This window comes from Nothoprocta perdicaria, unplaced genomic scaffold (assembly GCF_003342845.1).
Source record: "Nothoprocta perdicaria isolate Ctin4 unplaced genomic scaffold, notPer1 scaffold_111, whole genome shotgun sequence".
In the NCBI taxonomy this organism is placed as follows: domain Eukaryota; kingdom Metazoa; phylum Chordata; class Aves; order Tinamiformes; family Tinamidae; genus Nothoprocta; species Nothoprocta perdicaria.
This window is the reverse complement of record NW_020454217.1, coordinates 1,013,291-1,037,420: the sequence shown is the minus strand read 5'-3', so window position 1 is coordinate 1,037,420 and position 24,130 is coordinate 1,013,291. Positions and strand designations below refer to the sequence as shown.

The 24,130-nt window shown below is 38.0% G+C and overlaps 1 protein-coding gene across 1 annotated transcript; it reads right to left on the bottom strand.

The window, feature by feature from the left end:
• Positions 1–1,266: 1,266 nt before the first annotated feature.
• On the bottom strand, positions 1,267–24,128 carry PCGF5 (polycomb group ring finger 5; the record flags this gene model as incomplete). Its single annotated transcript, XM_026051140.1, has 9 exons — positions 1,267–5,642; positions 7,970–8,029; positions 9,598–9,687; positions 11,298–11,396; positions 12,356–12,504; positions 13,494–13,553; positions 13,673–13,728; positions 14,595–14,691; positions 24,020–24,128. Coding segments are annotated over 9 exons (768 nt in total), but the record flags the coding sequence as incomplete, so codon positions are not given.
• Positions 24,129–24,130: the final 2 nt, after the last annotated feature.

The following is a 24,130-nucleotide window of genomic DNA, read 5'->3' as shown; positions in this document are numbered from 1 at the left end:
CCATCATAAAATATGTGCCTCACACTTGGATAATAAACATCTTCATCACAACTTCATTTGTAAGTAGCAGCACAAATGTTTTACTGTTGCAGCAGTTGGGACACTACAGAGCAGCCAAATGCTCAACTCTCATCTTGCCTTCCACTTGTCTTCGTGAGGAAAAGGAAACACACAAGAGTTACTCGTCTATCTCATCCCGTCATCTGTTACACATTGTTAAACTTCGTTAGAAGCACTTGCTATAAACACACATAAAAATTACTTCAAAGAAAAGAACGTTTGATGGTTCGGATCAACATGCAAATTCAAACTAATGCCTCTCTTCAACTAAAACTGCAAAAACTTCCACCTCTAGAACATCTCTCATTCCAGAAGGTCTCATCCATCCTGACCCTACAGAACTGAGTCTCTTTCTGCAAGTACAAGGAGTAGCCTGGACTTTTCCATCAGTCCACAGAGCCCTTCCACTTCACACCCCACAAGCGCATGGATGTACTAAGTTGATAACGAGATAATGGGGTCTGCATTCAACTGTATGGCCAAGCTGCCTGAACTCAGACCTCACTACAGGACTTCTGCTGCACACCCTGGGAGGAAGCACCTCAGAAATTCATGTTCCTATGTCCTGTTTTAGATTCTGATGTTTTTTTTTTTCCTGATCTGTAACACAGGCAGTATAGTAGTTTAAAACAAACTATTTGCTGATAAAGAAACACGACTGATACGTTCAGAGAAGGTGTGAAGGTCAAATCGTCCTCATTCATAAAACTAGTGGTAAATGAGCACTTGGAAGCTTTTCATGCTTCCTTTACGGCAGGTCAGGCCCTCTGCATGCACCCTGGAACGTGCTCCAGGAGACACATTCCCTCCTCAAACAGGCACCTTGAGCTGAGCACTTGTGGAAGCATTACTGTGTTCCAAGGGACTAAGAAGGATTCAATACGCAGAACCACGAAAACTTCACTGGAATACTGGACAGATTAGCTTATTTCCCCCCCACTCCGCTCCCTCAAAAAAAAAAAAAAAAAAAAAAAAAACAAATTCCTTGGGCATTAACTTTCCAATGTCTGTTTATAGATGTCATGGCCATGACACCATCTGATTCGGATCCACTTCCTGCTGTGCAATTTCTCTTTCAAAACTAACTAGATGTTTGATTTTGTTGGGCATGAGAAGGGGGTAGAGGGAGAGCACAAAGCTTTTATATGAACCTAGAATTACAGGGAGCCTGAACAAATTTTTCAAGTGATGTAAATAATAAGGTAGAAAAAGGTCTAATTACGTGGGGAGTACCCTGCCTGATAACCACATATTTTGATAGATTTAAACTGATGCCTTCAACTAAAGTTATGTGAAAAAGTTAGACCAACTTCCTGATTTAAGCAGCTCTGTAATGCCTAAGCACCTCTGCAGTGCTACAGGGAGGAACAGAGTCTTAACTGCCTTTGGTCTTTTCAGAGATAAAGTTTGATTATTGCATACAACTATAAGGAATGCAATCAATCTTTTTTTCTAGTACAGATACACTGGAACTGCCTCTGCTGACTGCAGAAGAGGAAAGTAGAGTCAAATTTTTAAAGTCCAGAGAGAAAAGATCAAGATCCATAATTCATGGTTACCTTATGAAGAAAAATGGTTGCATCTCAATATAACTAATGCTTATCACAGTTTCCACTAAGATATGTTTCTTCAATTTCATATAATCTAACCAAACATATTTCTTTTTCTGTTTGTTTCATAGGAAAGATTGCTTCTCACTACAGAATTATTATGAAATAGTCTTGCAGAAAAATATTAGGACTATTGATAAAATGCAGCAGAAAATATTACCTGCCAGAAACAAATAATGGGTTTTAAAAGAATTCTGTATTAACAATCAGGCACTTTGCTTTATGTAACATTTTCAATAAAGCCAAAATAGTATTTTTCAGAAAAGAATAAGGAGGTTTTTTTGCATACAAACCACAAGCTAGCTGAGTATGTGCATTATGGTTATAGTGCTGCACACTGCCAGGGCCTAAATCCCAAAGCATTCACGGGAACCACCCCTGCTGCACCAATAGTCCCTTAGGTTACCACAGTAGCCTTACTTAATATTTCACTCAAGTATGTTTATAGGGCTTTGTCCTTAGACAGCAGATAAAGGTCTTGATTATGATTACACAGTTCCAGCTTTTAAGAGACCCCATTTGTACATCCTAGCTTACAGCTTGTCAGTAGAGAAATGCAGCATACTGTTAGGCCCAACAAATGGTTGGTTTTGACTTTCATTAAGGGGTTACCCAGAGCTAAAGGAAGACACAAATTACTGGCCTATGGGAGAAAACAACAACACCAAATCTGCTGAGTGAGAGAATGAATGGTTAAGTACTAGTGCAGAACTTCTTAGGCCCTATACTGTTGTAGCTAGGCACTGTCAAATAGGAAAAGCTACAGAAAAACAGTTGTAGGAATACTTATTTTCCAATTCTTTGCTTACTATGCAGCAGTGACACTTTATCATGGAAATATTCAGAGAGTGACTGTAACCTCGTGCTCTATGAAGCTACATAGTATTTAATGGAATGCTTAGGTACTCACTTCACTTTAAATCATCTTTGGCACACTGGAATCCGTACCTGCATTCTCATATTCCTGTACTGTTCATATATTTTTAATTGGCACAAAGGAATCAACAGGGATAGTCAAATATGCATATCTGTAGACAGATGGCACATACATACTACACAGAGGTTTCCTGAAAAAGAAGCAATGGCTGGGTGTTATACAGGCTGGTCAGTTAAGGTGTGCATTTCACTGACACTTCGGCTTCAAACTACAAAATCCATGAAACTAGAAGAGCACTGGGGCACTGAGCCATCAAACCAGAAAGGTATAAAGTTTAGGTAGCTAGATCATATGCATTGAAAAGCATTTAAGGCCATGATTTTCAGCTAGGAATGGGAAACCATGTCAGTATTTTACATGCTTAAAATGAGGTTCTACCTTCTGAAATTTAGCTTTAAGGTGGATCAAGAAGGTACCATGATTTAAAACAATTGCCAATTCTGATTAACACAAATCAATGGCTCTCTGAACTGAGAATGCAAAAAGTCAAAAGCATTCAAACCTTCAAGGGCTGTCATTCAGAAGCCATTACCAAACAGTCCAATTTCAATGAACTTGTTAGGTGGATGCAAACTTGCATATAAGGTGACTGAAAATGCATTAGAAGTAACACACGTTTTTCTCCCCTTCTTCCCTTCTTTTCAAATTCGATGGAATAACAAATGCAATTGTTGAGAAGGAAAAATAGTCCCCTGAACCAAGTAAAAACTCTGCTGAAGAGCACTACCATTAGTGATAAACTCACACTTTTTTTTTTTTTTAAGTGGAGCTATAGTGAAAATTCTGATACAAAAACATGTGAAATATATAAAAACTGTAAGGTGTCATTTGCATGTGCACATAAATATTTACAAATAACATCCTATTTCTCCAGCAAATTCAATTATGTTCAAAGATAACAGGATTTGCAATTATAGATTAGAATGCACGCTCTGATCTTACAAGCTGCTCCACAGGGAAAGCCTCCTTGCTTGTAAGGAATCTGTTCTTCCCAGAGACGGTGAGGAGAAAGGCCCTCCCTCCACGAAGTCTCTTGTTGTTTGTGCCAAGCAGCACATGCCAGCCTGGAGGGGCAAAAAGGTGACCCCTTCCTGCGGCCAGTACGTGCACTTATTCCCATCAAGGGCTGGGGTAGCTGAGTGCCTGTACCAGCCTGCACCTTATGCCTGCAGAAAGGAACAGCAGCTCCTAAACATTTTGCTTCCCCAGGCTCACTGGTGCCTGCACAACATGTGCAGCCTCCACCTGCAGCGGCTGGGTTCCTAAACTGGCTGCTACTGACAGCAGCTTTATTTCTGCATGTCTTGCGGACCTGGGAGTGCAATGGTAGGATTTAGCCCAACTACCTATGGATGCCTGAAGTCACCAATGTGAGAACTCCCACTAACACTAAAGGGGCCAGATTCTACCCATAACATGCTTGTTTCTCCTATTGAAAGACATAATGCACAAGAATATAAAGCTACAGCCTCGTATCCATCTTTTATGCTTTGATCCCAAGTTTTCAAGTTAGGATTTTCACTTTGTCTTATCTAAACATGTTCTCTAGAGTAGCTTCTGAGAAGGTCAATTGGTTCCTTTTTGTTGTATGCAAAAAGTATAAGAAAGTAAATAGTTACCTACAGGATGAGTAGGTGTGTATTAAGTAGAAATTACACGGAAGTACTGAACTATTAATATCTCCACAGAATTTAAAGAAAACAAAACAAAAAAACAGAAAGACTTTTAAACAGAGCAAAGACAATGGCAGACTACAGAAAACCTCTGCATTACTATGCTCCCTGCAACATTACCAGAAACCTCCACAAACATCCTCTCCTAGCACCCTCGTGCTCGCAGTACCTAAGGCAACAATCCCCTGGTTCATCCAGCATTACCAGATCTTTGGAAAAACAACAACCTGAACTATTATTTTGGTGAGACTGCTCATCTTCAGTATTGCATTACCTCTAATTTTATGGCGCAGGCTTTATGATGTGACTTCAGTGAATGAAACATCCCACAGTTGACTCCAAACTCCAGACAGTCGCAAGAGATCTATGATCTAGTTAAAGTCACAGGTTTTGTAATATTTTGCCTTTTCTTAACATATAATTTATCTCCACCCAATCTTAAAAGGATATTCTTATTATGAGAAACAGTAATTATGTATAAATTCTGCCCTGGTTGTGATTTTACAGTGAAATTTGTTTTATAGCAATTTAAATAATTTTAACTTAATTTACAAAGTCTTTGTTAGGAGAAAGGTAATCTGACCAGAAACTTTCTATTAGCTGTATCTCAAATTCCAGTCTTCACGGAAATCACAGAAAAGTGCTACCAGAAAGGCTATGATATTTTGAAAATGACTTTTTGGATTTACCACATGATAAAGATCACCCCTAGCAAGAGATGTGTTTGCTGCAAAGGACTGTTGCACACTCATGAGAGAGCTATACCTGGACCCATGAGAAGCTTATCAAGAAAAAGACAGTGGCCCAATTACCACTTTTCTAAATATATTTTCTATACAAAATATTTTCAAGGTATAATCCTTAGCTATTTGTACAGTACTCTATGATTTAAACAACAATATTCAGTAAAATAGTAAGTATGTGAAAACTGCAACACCACATGAAATGAGCACTCTGCCATTTTGCTAATGTAATCAATATTAGGACCAGAAAAAAAACTTCTAATACGCAGGCAAAAATTTTCCGTAAGTTCTGAATCTTGACCGTACACCTCATGATTTTGGCTATGACTTGCAGCACACTTTTAAGAGCCACAAATATCTTATGCACATTTCAGTAGCAGAATGGCACTTGGCTTGCTCTAATAGAAACAACGAAGATGCAACTGACAATTTTAAGAAAGACAATGTTCTTATTTGCATGCTGAAAATCTGGTTGTGTCCCCCTAATCCAGGCACATCCATTCATTGTGCAATCTGTCGATGGGTAAACAAATAGTGCAGGATTCATCTCAGTGGGATCTGGCCCTTTGGTCTAACCGAAGTCAATTCTAGGTCGATACTGAAGTACCATAGGGTAAGACTGAAACCAAAAGGAAAAAACAGCAACAACACACAGAGATAACATGAAGATGTAATTAATAACAAGTCTGCAAAAAATGCAACTAAAGATTGCATTAAGGATAGGTAGAGCTTATGTATTGGGCAATCACTTTTGTTTACTGGACTGAAATGATTCTCTACATTTCTACAATTAAATAGCTGCCTTTCAAATATAAAGCAACTTTGATGTAATTTTCTGTCATGAAAATCTAATTCCCATATCTGACTTCTACGGACTTTATGACACTGAGTGCTCAAAATGTCTCTTATTTGTCATGTATCCGGGAAAAAGTAATTTTGAAAAAAGCAATTTTGAAATATTTACGCTTTCCAAAACAAAAAAATCATTCTTACATGTACTTTGATTTCAAAAGTGCAGAAATTCCATAGCTACACTAATATTCAACAGCAGTTAATGAGTACATGTACTTGGTGGGGTAGAGAAGGGGGGATAAAATTGCTATAAATGTGACTTCTGAGAAACAAAGTTAACTTTCCCAGAAAACGTGGTAGATTTTAATAGTTCTTATCGGAAAAAAATATAAAATGGCAAATCAAATCAATGGTAAACTACTGGGAAAAAATGGCAGATCCCTGAATTGGACAAAGCTGTAGTGTGGAATGGTAATCGAGAGTGTTTTTCCAGAAAGGGAGATGAAATATATTGGCACGTGTTGCTACAAGTTCTGTTTTACTAAAACTTATTTTTCCAATCTGAAGCATTTGCATATAAGTCTGACACATTCCTCTTAGTTCCTCAAGAACCCTACACATTTTTTAATAGCATAAAAGCCAGGAAAATCTTACTGTCTCAGTAACTGTACAGGCTTATACGGGCTGTCAGCTACAGGGCCACAATAAAACCACAGCTACTTCAAGTCTTTTTTACTGTAAATCTAGAAATATCCAAAAATCACTATAGAAGTTAACATTAAAACCAGAAATACTTTACTCCATCCTTCACATGCAATATGGATGAACTTCTGTCACCCCGAAAGACAGTACCGTGGATTCTTACACAGGTTAATGATCTTTCCTGCTATCAGAGGTAAATGAAGGCCAGAACTAAAAGTGATCATGATCGCTGAAGATGTAAAAAGCAGGGTGTAGAGAAACTAAAATAAAAGCCAGAGGTTTTCAAAAACAGCAAGAGCTCTTAGGAGAGAAGACAGGGATCACTGTGGGCAGTTTGCAAATGTAATTAATAACCATATACTTGTATATAATATAATTTTTGTCTCTGTTTTTTCCCCTATATAGGATATGACTACCATATTATTACTTAAAACCTACTTCAGTTGTGGTTCATACTTCAGAACAAACACTTAGATTATATAAATTGCCTCCAAATATACTCAATCCTAACTGGAATTGCAGATAGGCAAAGACAGGGCAGGCACCTCCATAAAGTTTAGCAGATAGATCAACACAGCTCAGTCTTTTCTTGCAAATTAAGTCTAAATGCTATTTAGCAAAATTACAAATTAATTCTAGCAATAAAATGCAAGATGCTGGAATAATTATAATTATTTGAATAGGCATGACTGCAAAGTATAACCCACTGTGTGAGTGACTTTATATCATTAATTGCAATCTTTTACACAGTCAGGAACACCTTTTCAGCCTTTTAAAATGAATTAGTTCAATCAAAATTCTCAATGGACAGTTATTTCCAATGGGTTGAAACAAAACACTAGCCTGACCAATTTCAGCTGGCAGGTTCTGGAAGTTTTGGTTGTTACACTCTCTATGTAGATAAATTATTATTCAATTTCTAAAAAAGTATAAATAAATTAAATATATTTTTTTAAAAAACATAATTTTGGAAAAAAAAAAAAGGATTTCTTTACTCCATTAAATAAAACATTGGAATTGCCAAGAAAGAAGAAACAATGAAAGAAATGAAAGAAGCAGCAATGAAATGAAAATGAAGCAGTCTTTTCCATTCATACTCTTCAGTTTTGATCCTTGCCAGTAACTGACTAATGACACCAATTAAAGGGATAAGTAGGATTAGGGTAATTCTTACAGATTCATGCAGAAATCAGCCTGGACAGTGACACAACAAGATACATGGCCTTATGTTAAAAAACAAAAAAAACCCCAAAACCTCATAAACCTGATAAATTTGAGTGGATTCAATTCATTGAGGGAGTAAAGCTTACTCTCAATGAACGAAAACATGCAGACCTCCCTTGTAATGTTTTAGCACTTTGAGGAATCATAAAAATTCCCCAACTTGTATTGCAGGTGAGTGCTAGCGGGACCTTAGTGACTGTAATGTGTACAGTCGTGAGTGCCTCTTACCTGATAAAAAGTGCCATCCTGCGAGCAGACTTGCGAAGATGAGCAGTTCTGACACCGAAACTGCGGAGGAGATGATTTTCTGATCAGATAAGAGGCAACCACAGCTGGACACATACATTTACCATTTCATTGTTTGTAAATTTCCACTGTAAATTTAAAAATTCATCTATTTATTTAAAACTGAAAGGGGTTTTCTAATGAATAAATGGATGTTTTCCTTCAGCTATTCTACTTTGTAAGGTCCACAGCTGTGCCGATAAAAGTTCATGGTGAACAGCATCAAAATGTAGATAGTGGTGTTACTGCATCATCTCCTTCCAAAAGAAGAGATTATTGACTAACTTCTGTTTTATAACAACACCCACTTCAGTCAGGTGAAACAAAATCAGAGAAGCCCAGAGATTACTAGATTTATCACCAGTACTATGTAATTTGTTACAGGATTTACTTTGTCATCTTTGAGTTTAGGGGAGTGATGTAAAACTTCTCCTAAAGGAAAAGATACACATCTAATGCTATTATTTGTATGTAAACATAGCTTACTTATCTGATCAGGAGTTTTACTTTCAAACTTAAATATTACTTTCAAATATAGAAAATACTCATCTATGCAAAATAAGTCTTTTAATTTCCCATCAAAAACTATTTTTTCCCCAGATTTAAAAAAAAAGCTTTAAGAAACTTCTGAATTGCCAACTCAACAGTGTGCTTAATCCTTTGTCTTCTCTGTCCATGCCCCAGTGCTTTTCATTTTGAGTACCAGAAAGCTTAGAGTGGAGAAAGTCTCCAATTTGCTACAGATGAGCATGCTAAAATATGGTAAGTGCCTAACATTTGCTGCTCTCCAATGTAGCCTCCACTGGCAGCGACAGGCAACGTATCTGCAGACAGCACAAAGCAGTTCAGGGTTGAGAACAATCAGCAGCCACAAGCAAACAAACATATGAGGGCATCAAAGAAAGAGGAAATGAGGATATGCTTTCTAACAAAAAAGGCAAAACACACCAAGTAATACAAGGGCTGTTAAATCCAACCGACTATTAGATCCAAGAGATAAATGTTGCAATTCTAAAACATACACATACAACATGGAAAACCTATTTAGCTGTATTAGCTGGAGGTTTGGCTTTGTTATAAAACGTATCTAAAAACCAGGGGTGTAATATTAAGAGAAACAATAATAGATTTCTCAGATTATTTTTTCAGTGTCCGAGCTTATTACGGAATGACTGTGATAAAGACTCTGAGTGTAGGTTTTAGCAGAGAATGGCTGGATACCGATTCCTCCAATTAGTGTAACTCAAAGGGTCAATGAAAGGAAATTTGCAGACAATAGGTAAATGCTTGGGTTTTCAGATATTTGACTTAAAATTAGCAAGAATACAGTTAACATGTCAATTCTACTCTGAATTAGAAGTTTCAGATTCTACACAATATATTCACTGGAACATTTCTTTCACTAGATCCTTTCTAACCTAAGAAATCCAGGAAATACACAAAATTCATTTTTAGACATAGGGTTCTTTGAAGGACCACAGGATAGGTTTTGCGTCAACCCAGGAAAACGTGTATACGTTCTATAATAAATCTACCTAAACATCATGTATTAATAATATAATATCATTTACGTTTTCGCCTCTTAGTCTCCATCTTGTCATATAGATGAATTCCATAGTATGATCCTTCCCCATGATTTCTCCATTGCATAGTACATCCAGCTTAAAATACAACAAAATAAACAGTTAAGCCAAAACAAACATGCAAAATTTTAATGACTAGAAGAACATTTAGCCAATTCTCTGAGAATTAACCCCAGAACTCCCATCATCATACAAGAATCCAATCAGATGTACTAAAACCTGATAAACGCTACAGATGACAAAATGCAATTTTCTACAGTAGTCTTCCACTTTGTTTGTTCACTTTCATGCTTTCAGTGAGGAGGTGGACTGCAAAAAAAAAAAATTGCCAGACTAGATAGGAAAGCACCCTACACTTTACCTACTTAAGAGAACGGCTTATATTGTACTTCAAAGGCCTTCTTGCTACGTCAACACATTTTCAATTGCAGGGATACAAAATAAAAGCATTGTAATTTTCAGCTTTTCAAAAATAAATAAAAAGAAATTTAAAATTATAAATGAGCCACTGAGTTTCTAGTTATACAACATGCCTCTTCATTAACTGGAGGACTAGAGGTAGAAGAAAAATAAATGACAATCTATGAAAAATGACTGGTTTAAATTGTGTAATGCTCCACTGAAAACATCTGATAAGCATTTTTGCTATAACAATGAAAGAGTTCTCTATTGTCAAAAGGAAAAAAAAAGTTTTGAATTCAGCAGGTACTACATAAAGTGAGTCATTAAGGTGGCAGAGACAGAATCAACTAACCTAATACAAAACCCAAAGGGCAGCGAAGTGTCCAGTGGGGATGTCACCCTGCACTGTGACAAACCCCTGTGTGTAGCTCTGCAATAACCCTGGGCACTTAGCCTAAGTCAGCCCTATCTCTGACCAGAGCTGAGAGGTTGTCTGCACAAAGCAGCCTGCAAAGCCACTGGGTTCTGGTATCGGCAATGGATTAAGAAAACATTGGTGCTGTGGCCAAAATCCCTGTATCCCTGGGGAGAGGGAAAGCAGAAGCAGGAGCCTCAGGCTTCCAGCTCCATCCTGCATCACAACCTGCACCACGTTAGTGAGTGCCCCCAGGGAATGGCCTTGTTTCTCTGCCAATATCAAACCACTGATGGAGCAAAGATCCTCCCCTCTTTCTGCCGAATTCCACCTCATTCCAAAGAAGTGGAGAAACAGTACCAGCATTCTGGGAGATACAAATGGTACTGCACTTCATTATTATTACTGGAATGTGTTTATGTGTTTTTTTTTTTTAATATTACCTACAGAAAATGAAACTTGCAGCATTGTTTTGTGCATGTCTAGCTTCTCCCTACTTTTCCTCAACAGTTACTGATCAAAATATGTATTAAGTACCATGTGCTATTAGCCATGTGGAAATAGCAAGCACTTATTTTTATATCAAAATAACAAAAACTGTCCCTTCACAGGTGAGCAACAAGTTGAAGTTATTTTGAACTGTAAGAATTGCTCAATTAATGACTTCAGTTACTGTGATCAAATGACATCCAGTGAACAATTTTCATTTAAAGTTTGAGAAAGTTTGGAAAAATGTAACTGAATCTTAAACTGGACTGAGTAATAGGGATTTAAAAAAAAAAAAAAGCTTCAAGTTTAAGTGTTAATTGATTTCATAAAAACAGTACTTTACACAGGCATAAAAGTAAAGGCATGGTTCTTTCATATGTACCTCGTAAGAACTTGGAAGTTTTAATTTTAAGCTGAGAAACTTTTTAATAGTTCCCACGGTCACTCGGGTAGAACAGCGGATGAATTTCTTCATTAAACCCTAAAATAACCAAAATAAAACAGAAACGTCATGTCAGAAAGTTTGGAGCTCAATCAATCAAACAGGGAACTTTAGAGTAATAGTATGTAAATAATATAAGTTTTTTGTTTGTTTGTTTTTAAGAAAACAGTAACCAATTTTACTGAACTCTCTACTTCTAATCCATAATTGCACCACAGGTACATTGTTGTTCACTCATTTTTACAGAATTTAAAACTTTTAAAATTTTAAAATTTAAAATTTAAAAGATGACAAGTTCATTTAGCTCATCCCCACTTCTAAAATTTTTAGAAAAGATTCAGAAGGACAGAAAACGTACAAAACCCCACAATTAAACGTCTGAGTCAGTAATACTGGTTGCCAAACAGATGTTATTCTTCTTGGAATTTCTGAAAACAAAATATCCCTAATTTTAGTTATTTCTCCCTTTCTATTCTAGAAACAGAGAAGAACAGGTACTACTCTACGCATTTTACAGAGTGAAAAAGTGACCCGGCCATACTGCAGACAATAAATGAGTGTCAGAATGAGATTTATAGGTCAGAAGACCCAGACTGCAGCCATTCAGTGCATACTCTCTGAAAAGCAGAGCTTTGTGCTGCCGTGGAGAAACAGTAATTCTGGAAGCGGGAGGCAGCTCACCTACAGCTGGCTTTACAAGCACCTCTGTGATGTGCTGCGATCTATAATACACAGTTATCCCTCATCAAGTCTGTAGATTCAGACTGTGTAACAGACCAAAGAAATATCAGTTACAGACAGGTAATGCTATGGAAGTTCATAAAGATTCCAAGAGTCTTTGAAATGCCTCAAACAAAAGGACAAAATAACTGTGCAAGTAGAGACAAGTCATCAATTATGTCTTATTTAGATGTAATGTAAATTGTTATGAACTTACTTGGTTCCTGTAAAACACTGTTCCAACAACCATAAGAGCACAGCTTGTGTTAACTACTCACTTTTACTACATTATCCCCTGACTGCCCGTTGTTGCGCAGACAGTCAAGGCAGATAGCAATCTGCGGGTCACTCCGGTGATAGTCTTTGTCTTCTTCATTTTCATCACCTTCCTCATCCGCTTTGGGCTTATCAGCTTTTGGACTTTCATCTGTAAAATATGAAGACTCTATTATTTAGGTGTAAAATAGTTCAAAGTCACAATGGCAACATTTTACATAATAGTTTGTTCCTAACAGGATATTTTTCTTCAAATTAACTTTATATAATTTTAATTCAATGATCAATTAATCAATCTGCAAATCTCTGAAATGAAGATTTAGTAGTAGAATTATATTGTTATATACATACCAAAGCTTTCTTTTTTTCAGTTATCTGCTAGAAGAAATCACTATTTCTTTAAATTAGTGAAGCTTTTCAAACATAGTTTGAAAAAAAGAAACAGGGTACAGCATCCAAACTCTTAAACTAGGGGGCATAAGATTTGGACACAGCCCTTTTTATCAGCTCAGTGAAGAGCTCCGAGTTCACAGATCAACTACAAAAAGAAAAAAAGTCTTTTGGAATCTATATAAAACAACTGCTTAGCATGTGTATTGTTTTACCGTTGTCATAACTAATGTAATAATAATGTAATAACTGTTTATGTAACTTTTACATAAAAAAAGGAAGTGTTTATGTATTTTTTTTTATTACATTTAAGTACTATAATACCTAAACTGTTTTACTACTTGTCATAACTAATTCTTAACAACCTCCTACTTAACAGCTGGTCAAATTTGATAACAGAAAATAATACATGAAAACGATTCAAATAGTTCTACATCCTACAGTACAATGGATTGTTAGTATCAGTTAAAAAAACCATGTAACATTAAGAATTCAAACAGGATATGGAAAGACTGATGAACGCGAGAGCTTTGAGAAATGAAAAATGAAAAAAAAGTAGTGTTTGTAAACGAACAGATTATATTTACATTGGCCCAGGTTACATTTACACAGGTATGTTAAGAGCTTTGGGAGTATTACTAAATTCAGCATAAATATCGTATATGCAGAAGTGTTTGTAGAACCAGATCTTACAGAGGAGCTGTTTTACCTAGCATGCAAGAGAGGGGGAGGAAAAAAAGAAATCATCACCTTGTCCATTCTCTTGAGGCTTGTTTTTTTTCCAAAATTCGATCTCTCGCTGCAGTTCCTCTAGTTAACATCAAAGAAGATGAATGTGAATCTCTTAATCAACACTAGAAGCTTACTAGAAATAGCCATACTTCCCTCCATTAACCCAAGTAAGTTCTGAAAACAAATCAGAAACTTACGTTCTCGAAGTCCGGGCACCAACTTAAATATAATTTCCTCTAAGGTATTATCCAGCCTTTTAAAGGAAAAATACACTCAGATTAGGTAGGAAACAGTATTTAAAATACTTCTAACCTTTAAAGAATAAGAACTCCTGAATAATAAAATGAATTGCACAACATTTCTGATAAATAATGCATCATGCATAAACCAATTGATTTTATGGCTCAAAAGACAGAAAACACAAGATAAAGACTTATTGCAACCACCTCTTGCATGCATTTCCTTTAAAATAAGAAATAAATACCTGGTTTATTTCTAAAGACCAAAACAAAAGGATTAAAAGAGAAAAAGTTTAAGAAAATCCTAACCATTCCAAGAACAGATCATGTATAAAGACTGCAGCCTTAGCATAAATTCGACACAAATTGCACAGGCAAGTTTTACAACAGAGCAGCTAATTTCAAATATGTATTTTGTTTCAATATGCAAACTATTTGTAATTGAAGACTGGTACTAAGTTACTTGCCTGAGCCCTTATGAAAAGATGCTGGTTTTGCTGTAAATTTCGGTGAGCGTGCCTAGCAAGTCTGTAGGTATCAAACTGCTTCCACTGATAGATATAAATTAAAAGAAGGCTCCATATTTAGGTACCCTGAACTGCAGCTTGCAGATTAAAGTAAGCTAATACTTGAAATCCAGGTCAATAAAAGCAAGTTGCTATTTTCAGTGGAGACACAAACCAACGTGCAGATGAGGGTAACTGAGTAACTGATACAATATTTAGGGCTTCAGATTGTAAACTCACAAACACACATCTCTTCCAGCAAGTCTTTCTGGTCTTGGCCAACCCAAAAACCCAAATAAGAACAAAGTTGAATTACAACCATCTCAATGGTTTTTCTCCCAAGCACTTTACAAATGTGATTTAATACATCTTACCGTAACATTTCTAGTGGGTTGGTCTCATGAACTTGGTTGCCACACCTGGGACAGTCATTGCTGTCTTCAAAGTGCTGAACAATACACGTCTTACAAACTGAAGGACAGAAAACAAAAGTGGATAACTCCGATTAAGATCTAAATATTACTGACTGCACAGAGCCTACTGCTGCTACCAGCTAACTACCTTATGCAAACATAAAAGAATATTAGTCTAAAGCAAATAATGACAATATACCATCTCTACCCTATCCACTTCTTGTTATGTAAAGTCATAGCTAGTTCTGCTCTGCGGAGACAGAGTACTCAGTTCAGGAGCAAGAAGTGCAGCAGAACAGGTTAGACAAACATTGCTTTATAGAATACAGTATTTTTATTATTTTACAATTCTCTCAGCACTGTACAATGCAACAACCACACCATGCAGCTTAGGGAGCAACAGCTTCGGAGAGGTGTGCTGGGGCGTCCTAGACCACCAGGGGCCTTTCACTACTTCAGGTAAGTTGCACATGACCTGTGCACATTATTTTCTTTCCTTCAGCCTGGCTCACAACTGAAAATACTATTGTGAACACTTACTAGGAGAGAAAAGCTCACAAATCTGTACATAGTTTCAAAATGGTTGTTTCTCTTTGGACGTAATGCCTTCAAAGTAGTAACAGAAATAACAGCAAACATGCTGCTGCTTCCAAATGATGAATTGCAGACAGCATATTTTACTTCTTCAGTAAGAAAATGGAGCCCAGGCAATGAGAAAAAATGTATTTGCCATTACAAATATACTACGCACGTGCGTGCGTGCGTGTGTGTGTTACTACAACACTCTGGCTGGAGACAAGATCCCTTCTCTGACTGTTACTGCTTGGCCCAAACTGAAATGACACCTACAAATACAACAGTACCCGGGCTGAAGCAGTAAAGGGAACTGCAGCAAGTGCTTCTGTGGAAGCACTGCTTTATCATTTCTCTCATCAATAATCCAAAAACTTAGGAGTACTCCTAAAGCAAATTGGTAAACCTTAATCATATGGCAATCTTGAAACCTCTAAAAAATCCATCATTTTAACGAATGCCCCCTAACATGCCAAGCCTACTCTCATGTTTGCCTTGGAGAGCTCGGAGGGTCAGAAGGAGCCAGCTGAGGCTGGTACCAGCTGCCTGGTGACACACATACATCAGGCACCTTTTTCCCATATGGTTTAAAACTAACACCCCCAAGTTTGCAGTTTTGGCAGCCACGGGAGCGAGCGCGGCCGCCCGCCGGCCTCCCGGCATCCTGCTGCAGCGAGGCCGGCAGAGCCCCAATCCCTGCCCAACAGGGCTTCTTTTCTGCACAACTCTATGTCGCTGTAGTGGTGGCAGAGCAATATTTTACACCTGGTTGCCTTAGACTTTGTGTGAATCATGTATTAGACTCGGAACACACAGAACTTCGACTCACACAAGCACCCATGACTCACTGCAGCACGTAAGAACATACTTAACTTGGAGTATAAGCCCCAATAACTCTTAAAACATAGGTTGTTAAGACTTCTGTAATCTTTCTTTGCTAATAAGACTGAGAATCTCCAATACAACCAAAAAAAAGTTATCTTTGAAAATGAAAATACATTAAAATTCCTGGGTGAAATACTTCAAAGACTTCATATGTACACAAGTGCAACCATGGCCAAACATAATTAAGTGAAATTATTCAGCTGATGAACAATTCCCTTCCTTAGCTATCTTAGCTCCCCTCAGTTTCTGACCTGTCTTTGCTTCTGTTACCCTGCTGAGAAATAAAGTGCAAGCAGCAATTGGAGACATCCTTTAATTCCTTCACTAATCAAAACCGAGCCACATACACAGAACAATGGAACAGAGAAGAGGAGCAGACTGTAAGACATGTACAAAATCACCCCTCCAAGAACATCAATCACCACTTGCATTTTCTTACATTCGTGCAGTGGCTGGATGAGGCATTTCTCATTTCAACTAGCTATGCCAAGATTAAATAAAGAGTGGGATCTTTTTTTTCTTTTAAGTCTTCATCTAGATCTTTTATAGTTTTTTTTTAATTGCATTCATTTCTTTGGATACCACAGATTAAATTTTTTTATATTCACTTAGCCTTAGAATGGCTGAAGATTTGTATGACTGTAAAGTAAATAGATAAAAAGAAGACATTCCTCACAAAAAAAGTGTCATGAAACTGCTTCAAATAAATGTCCAGCCTCCTAATCACATCCTCCAGCATGTTCAAGCGCGGCAGTTCAGCCCCATCTCAAATGCACAGGCCTGGGGAGGCAGAGGTGCTGCATTTACACTGCAATTGCACTCAGTAATTAAAAAACCCTCTCTCCTGTAGCCAGATCCCAGGCTGCAGCTTGAGCCCCTGAGATGAGGAGTTGCCACAAGGAGAGTCAGACTCACAGGGCAAGAGGCAGCCCCAGGTCCCAATGTCAGACCTTTGCAGGGACACGTAACACTCAGTGAAAACACGGACTGACAAAAAAAAGAGAGGCCCCATGAGCACCCAAACCTGAATTAGTTACAAGGAGCCACCAGCATTCGAGTGGTTACAATCAGCACAGATGGAGTTGGATAAGCTAAACAAACCACCAAATTAATATTCACCCCAATTTTTCTTATCTTCAAACAGTAATTACTGTGTCTTCCCTTCTTTGGCACTATGAGCGGAGGACTATCCAAAAAAAAGATGAGCCTCTAGACAGATGAGTAACTTGCCATTTCATTTGAATTTTGAAACAAACAGCATTAGCACTAATTAACATGAAATTCTGAAAGAAAATGTGCATGAGAAAGGTAAAATCAAATAGTGAGATTTCCCTCTGAAATTGTATGTAATGTAGTTCTGGTTATCAAGTCGTTTATTTATCTTCTTGAGAAATGAAGAATGACCCACCATAGAAAGATCCTACTACGAAGAGGGCAAAACAGAAGTAACTTTTGAGAATATGGCACAAAACCACGATAGTGAAGGCTCTTTAATTGATAGCAATACCTACAGTAAGCTCTGTAAGAAATCTAAGCATTTAAACTGCACATACATTTATTTTATGCAACTCAGATTTTAAGAGAAAGAAGATGGTCTTTAAAAGGAAATCTTGCAATGAATGGCAGCAATTCACATTGCAGAAAAATAAAAATCCCCTGAAAGAGATTCTTTCTTCATACTAATCAAAAAAACAGGACATTTCTGGAACATTATTCTCCTATATTATTGAAGCAGAAAATATTACGCTCTTAAGCACAGAGATATTAGAAAACAGAGAGAGAAAACAAAGGAGCTAAAATGCTGAAATACAAAAGTCCGAGGATAAGCATTTCTTGGATGGCTTCAATGAGAATCAAAATAATCATGTTCTGTTTAAGCTTCTTTATAACTCTAGGGATCCGTGCAACACACTACTGTCAATCGATCTCCTCATCTGCAACATCTGACATCTTATAATCCTGGTTTCCATCATGAGCTGAAGATGGAGATGACTGTCAGGAGAAACGGAACAGATTATTGGTGGGAGATGACAATACTGATGAGAACCACGGGGTTAAGAATCATCTGTTATCTCAGAAATTCCATTAGCTGAAAAATATTAATTTAGAGGGCATGAAAAAAGTCATAGCTGCTACTATGACGATGAAATCATAAACAGTCATTATTTATGACTGGAAATCCAGGCGAAAGCCACTGAGATTAGTAACATAAGGGGCTGGGTTATTCTAAACCTTTTCTAACTTGACGTCACAGAAAAAGAGTTCAGGCATAACTACATTTCAGTACAGACCAGAAAGCACAACGGAGCTCCGCTTCTACTAACCCCTTTGATAAAAGAAGGGGTTGGTTTTGTTTTTATTTTTAAGTATCTAGTTAGGTGGAGCTGCTTTGGATTCAATTTTTGTAACCTGGTGCAAAATTTGAAGGTTTGATAAAAAATAAGAATTTCATAAAAAATGGTATAAACATTGATTATTGAGAGTTCCGATAACTTTCATTTTTGAGAAGACAAACTTTATAGTAAGCCTTCTCTTATTGGGGAAATTTTAGCAACAGAGTCTCTGAAAACTGCCACAAAGCTCTTCAGTGGGATTACCAGTGGCTTGGAAGCAGCACCACAGGTTTGTTGTGGTTTTTTTTCCCCCCTGTAAGCAACTGGAATCCTGTACTGGCCTCCTTCAGATGGCACTGCCCTTCCCCTTTTTCCATATATATCACAGAGTTTCTTGAAGTCTATGATGAGATGACACCAAGCTGATCCGACTGTCTTCAAGAAGGATTCATCGATCTGCCTTGTAAAGATAATATGAGCTTGGAGTTTCCTTTTTTTTTTTTTTCTTGTTTTCCAAGCTACAGACAAACAAACAAACAAACCCCATCCAAGCTATGTCTTTCCTTCATACCCAGACAATACTTGGAACAGTTTTGGAACAGTTACTGTTCAGAACTACACCATGGGAGAATTAACTAGTCTGTTTAAAGCCTGGTGATTGGCACCCAAAACCGCCCAAGTTTACTAATGTTTAGTAGGAATACTAAATATTGCGTGATAAATCTTCTTTAATGTAAGTTAAAAAATGGTTTGAAATATAATCCAAAGTCCTCGGTGCCCTCTTTGGACCTTTTTAGAGAGAAGAGAGCACCTGTGCAAACCACAAGGGTTCAAGGAAGAGACTAACAACAAAAAAAAAATTTAATCTCCAGGCAGAAGGGAAAAAAAAAAAAAAAAAAAAAAAAAAAAAAAAAAAAAAAAAAAAAAAAAAAAAAAAAAAAAGGTCTGCGTAGAACACACACATATGAATCACAAGAAACCAAGAATCCCAGGAATACTCTCCTAAACGGATTCATTCCCTGCCCTCACAGTCACCGATCTGGACCAAGTCTCTGTAGAGCTAGGTCAGAACATGAGGTCATCTTACAATATAAAGGAAAAAAATAATTAAAAAAAAAAACATAAATCAATGCTAAAGTAATCTAAAACAACTTCTGTTTTTTGTCATGCAAGGCTATGATGTCATTAGGATTTGTATGTCAAACAGCACATGCAATTTACTGACAGCAACACGGAAGTCAAGCACAGAAAACCCCTCGCACTTAAGAATAAAGATCTACAATACTCTGAGTAGGAGGGGAATCCACACTAGCATTTTCATATATGACAGGTATGATCATTCTGTGCTAGTCTCAATAAGGGATGCATAGGAGACCATTTCCCAAAGGCTATCACTGCGAAGTTTCTGAGAACGGGGTGGAGACAGAGTATTGAGTGAAATACAGGGTAGGGAGGGAGGGAAAACAAAACAAAACAACGAGAGAGAGAGGTTTGCACACAGTTTACCAAATTATCTGGTTTATACACCAATGAAATGAGGTCCCACCCTTCCTAGCTGTGCTATGTCACCTTGGATAAGCCCTAGTATAAGTTAATCTCACATAAAATGATTTACAACTGATAAGAGTACTTGTGTGACATACCCAATTTGCTGGCAATCATAACATATTGCACTACACTACATATTGACTGCACTACACATCACCTTACACGTACATGTGTCTTACACATTATCTTGTGTACATCTACCTACATATCACTCAGTAGGAAGAATCTTCTGAGGATACTTTTAAAATGCTGATTAATGAGATATCTACATAAACTTAAAACCTCATCTTGCATTTTTTTTTGAATATATCATTCTAAAAGAGAAAGTTTAATCAGTTAAGCAGGGGGCAAATTCTCAGTTTAGCCTCTAATTTTTCTCAAGGATCTCCTCCCTCAGAGTCAAAATAAATCACTCCTTGACCCACTGCAGGAAGGAGGGCTCACAAGATATGCACAGCTAGTGGAACATCAAACCCACTGCAGTGATGGCACTGAAAAGTAACAAGTCATCTGGTATGTGTCATCAAGTTGTCAATCTACCACCAGAGAAGCTTGTCCAACATCTTAAACTTACTTTAAAAGCACTTCTTGGTGCAAAAGATTCATAATGAATATGTAAAAAAAAGGGCATATTCAAGTGGAAACAAGGACAGGCAGCAAAAGGACACTTGGGGACAAAACCTGAAGGTCAAACTCATGAAACTAAAACTAGTGAGTAAAATAATGAATATAAGGACAAGCAGACTAGTAGCTAGAAGAGTACTGAAGTAGTTCAGGGAAAACATGTGTCCATTGATGAATGAGGGAGACAACTCAGGGATGGATTATATGGAAAGCTCTCAAGTCCTCTATGTCTTTTTTCTTTGCCCTGGTCTTCACAGGCAAAGCCTGTTCCCAAATCTCCATGCATACTAGCAAGATTTGGGAAGGAGAGGGACAACCAAAATCCAAAGAACAGCAGGTAAGGGTCTACTTAAAGAAGCAGGATGTTTTCATTCCCATAAGCCGGAGAAGATTCACTATGCGGAAGGGAGCTGGCTGATGGTGACATGAGGCTGCTTTCTGCCGCTGATAAAGATGCCATTGTCAGTATGGGAGGTCCCTGATGACTGGAAAAAGGTGACTATGACTATATTTAAAAAAGACAAAAAGAAGGAACCAGGGAACTATAGCCAAACAGCCCATCCTAACTCCTGCCTAAGATCATCATGTCTCCTTGGAATCGATTTCCATATATGTAATGGACAATAAGGTAATCAGGAATAATCAGCAGAGATTTCCCAAAAGGAGATCATGGTTGAGGCTGATAAGACGGCTGAGGTTATCTAGTAACAGCCTACACCAGTTGAAGGGTAGTTAGAGAAGAGAGAATCAAACTCTTCTTGGTAGTCAGAAACGGTTTAACAAGGAGCAACGATGACAAGCTGGGGTTTAATAGAGCATCCAGAAAACTTCTTCACTACCAGATAGGGAAGCACTGGAAATGGTTACTCAGATAGGTTGTGCAATCTCCATTCCTGGATTTTTTTTAAGCCTCAACTATACCAAACCATGGCTGACCTGGTCTACGGCTTGCAACAGACCTGTTCCACAGAAAAGGTCATCCTAGAAAACCTCTGGAGCTCTCTTCCAGCCAACATTTCCATGATCATATAAACAACCACATTTATTTTTAGGATACTAAAAAATATTCCTGAGGAAAGTTTATTTTTCAAGTTTTATAAGTTCACACTGCTGAAAAATGAAGTGACTCAGGAAACCGACAATGGGACATACCCCTAAGCTCACATCTAGCCCCCTTAAGCCAGTACTTCTTAAACATCTTTGATGAGTGCAAAGCAGACTAGAAAAAGAGGTCTCAGTCCATAAAGTAAAAATCCTTCTGTTGAAAGAATCAACATGAATTAACAAGAGTGCAGAAGAATTATTCTTGCAATATTATAAGCATTTCCCTCCAAACAGAAACAGTACAAACAGTTTGCACTGCTGAACCTAAGTTGCTCTTATTCTTCACAAGAAATGCTGGACTCCAGTCGACATCCAACTCTTCCAAAGCCCTCGTGAGAAACATTTCCTATTTAAAAGGTACACATTCCTCAGCTCAGAACTTCACTACTTAATTGCTTCAGTGTACAGAAAACAGGAAATTAACCACCAACTCCTTTGCTTACGATCAAGCACAAGAGCTCTTCTCTGATCACCAGAGATCATGTACATCAACATTCACGTTTCCTTTCTTCCAGAGCAGAAAGCTCTGTTCCCATTACCTAATATACATATTCTCCTTCTTAAACTGTTAACATCTGTAGATTTTGTTAACTTGTGCATCACTTTATTTTGAATTATGGCAATTACTGGTACAACATCTGAATTTTCTCCTTTTCCTTTCTAGCATTTTATATATATACATATATATGTAAAGTCACCTGGTTTCCTGCATTTCTAGTTAATGACATATTTATGCGACAGTTTCTGTGGGGAGAGGCTTCTGCAACCGTACAGAAGCTCAGTGAACACTTGCACTAAGCTGCTTGCAGAGTTGGCAGTAATTGAGTTGTCTGGCTCCTCACTAAGAAGCCCACATCCGACAAGTGAGCAAGAGAAATGGATGCTGTTGAGAAAAAACGAAAAATGCTGCTTCTGCCACTATTGTTTTATAAGTAGAGAAAAGTAAAAAAAAACAAATGAATTATCTAGACTGAAGGACAGCATAATAAAAGTAAGTCAAAGTCTGAGCTGAGTGATGACAACATTTTTGCCTCTCCCCAACCTTTAAAAAAGTTATTACAGTTTATTCAACTTCAATCATAAAAATAAAGTATGCTGGAACTTGTCCACTTCCAAATTACTTCTCTCTCAATCTATTTAAAGTTGTTATAGGAACATTTTGCTTAACTTATCTCCTCCTAAACTTAAAAAAATCCTTTACTAAATAACCCAAAGCAGAAGAACAACAGGCCATAACACTTGGCTGATAAAAGACTTCAAAAAAAATTCAACTCAAGACAATTAAAAAAAGCACTACAATAAAAACAGTATTGTTTTAACACTAAACAGTATCATTGTGCTGCAAATAACACACAGGATTGATATGTTTTAATTCTCCATGCTCTTGATATACCAGTGATATAACACCAGAATTTGAAAATTATCAGTAAAGACAGCCACTACCAGAGCAATACTGCATAAAGATGGAAGGAAATGCTAGCATAAGGCTCTTAATAATTTTATCAAAGGTTTACATCTTGGGAAATTGTCAGAAATTATAAAATTTCACTACTTTTCTTTTAGGGGAATTGAAATTTTATTTGGAAAAATGCCAAATTCCCAATTCTCTGAACAAGCCATTTTCTGTTCAGTAACAAATTTGAAAAACTCAAGCGCATAAGTAACGTACCTCATGCGAGCAGGCCCGCTGATTTTGACAGCACCATTTGTATGCTTAATATCATTCACACGTGGGTTTTGGAAGCAACAGCATCATTTCCACCAGGCAGCAGGCACAGGGCAGCCTCAGTAGCCTGTTGAGAGCCCGCCTCGCCCAGAGATGCTCCGCACGCAGCCGCCCCGGTGCCTCCGAGCGCGCCGGGCACGGGGAGCAGCGCGGCACGGAGCTCTCCGCTAGCGCTGACCAGGGCGGTGCAGCCGCGATGCCCGCGGCCAACAAACACGCTCCAATTCCCAGAGCAGTCCGGTTGGGCTCTGGAAATGCCACAGCCAACCTGACCGTCTTCGCTCTGGGCAGCCAGGGGACGGGAGCACAGATGTGTTCATGTTTAGATGTATGTTTGGGCTGAAGCCAGGGCCATCGCCACTCTCCTGGGCGAAAGGGCCGCCTCCTCTCCGCACGCTGCCGGAGCGGACACGCTCCCCAGACCACCCAAACGGCAGTCGCCCTAGTGACCAGGACACCCCAGCAGACTCCTCACGGAATTCCACGCAACACTTGGGAAGCAAACAACAACCAGGGCAGGATGGAAAGGGAAACGCAGTATCCCACGGCAGGGCTACTCACGCGGGACCGCGGCTCCGCGAGGCGCTACTTACACGTATGGAGGCACTCGGTCACCGTGGTGGGCTTGATGAGGTAGCCCTTGCAGATGTAGCAGGTGATGTGCGGGTTGAAATCTTTCACCAGGTGCTTCCTCTGCGTAGCCA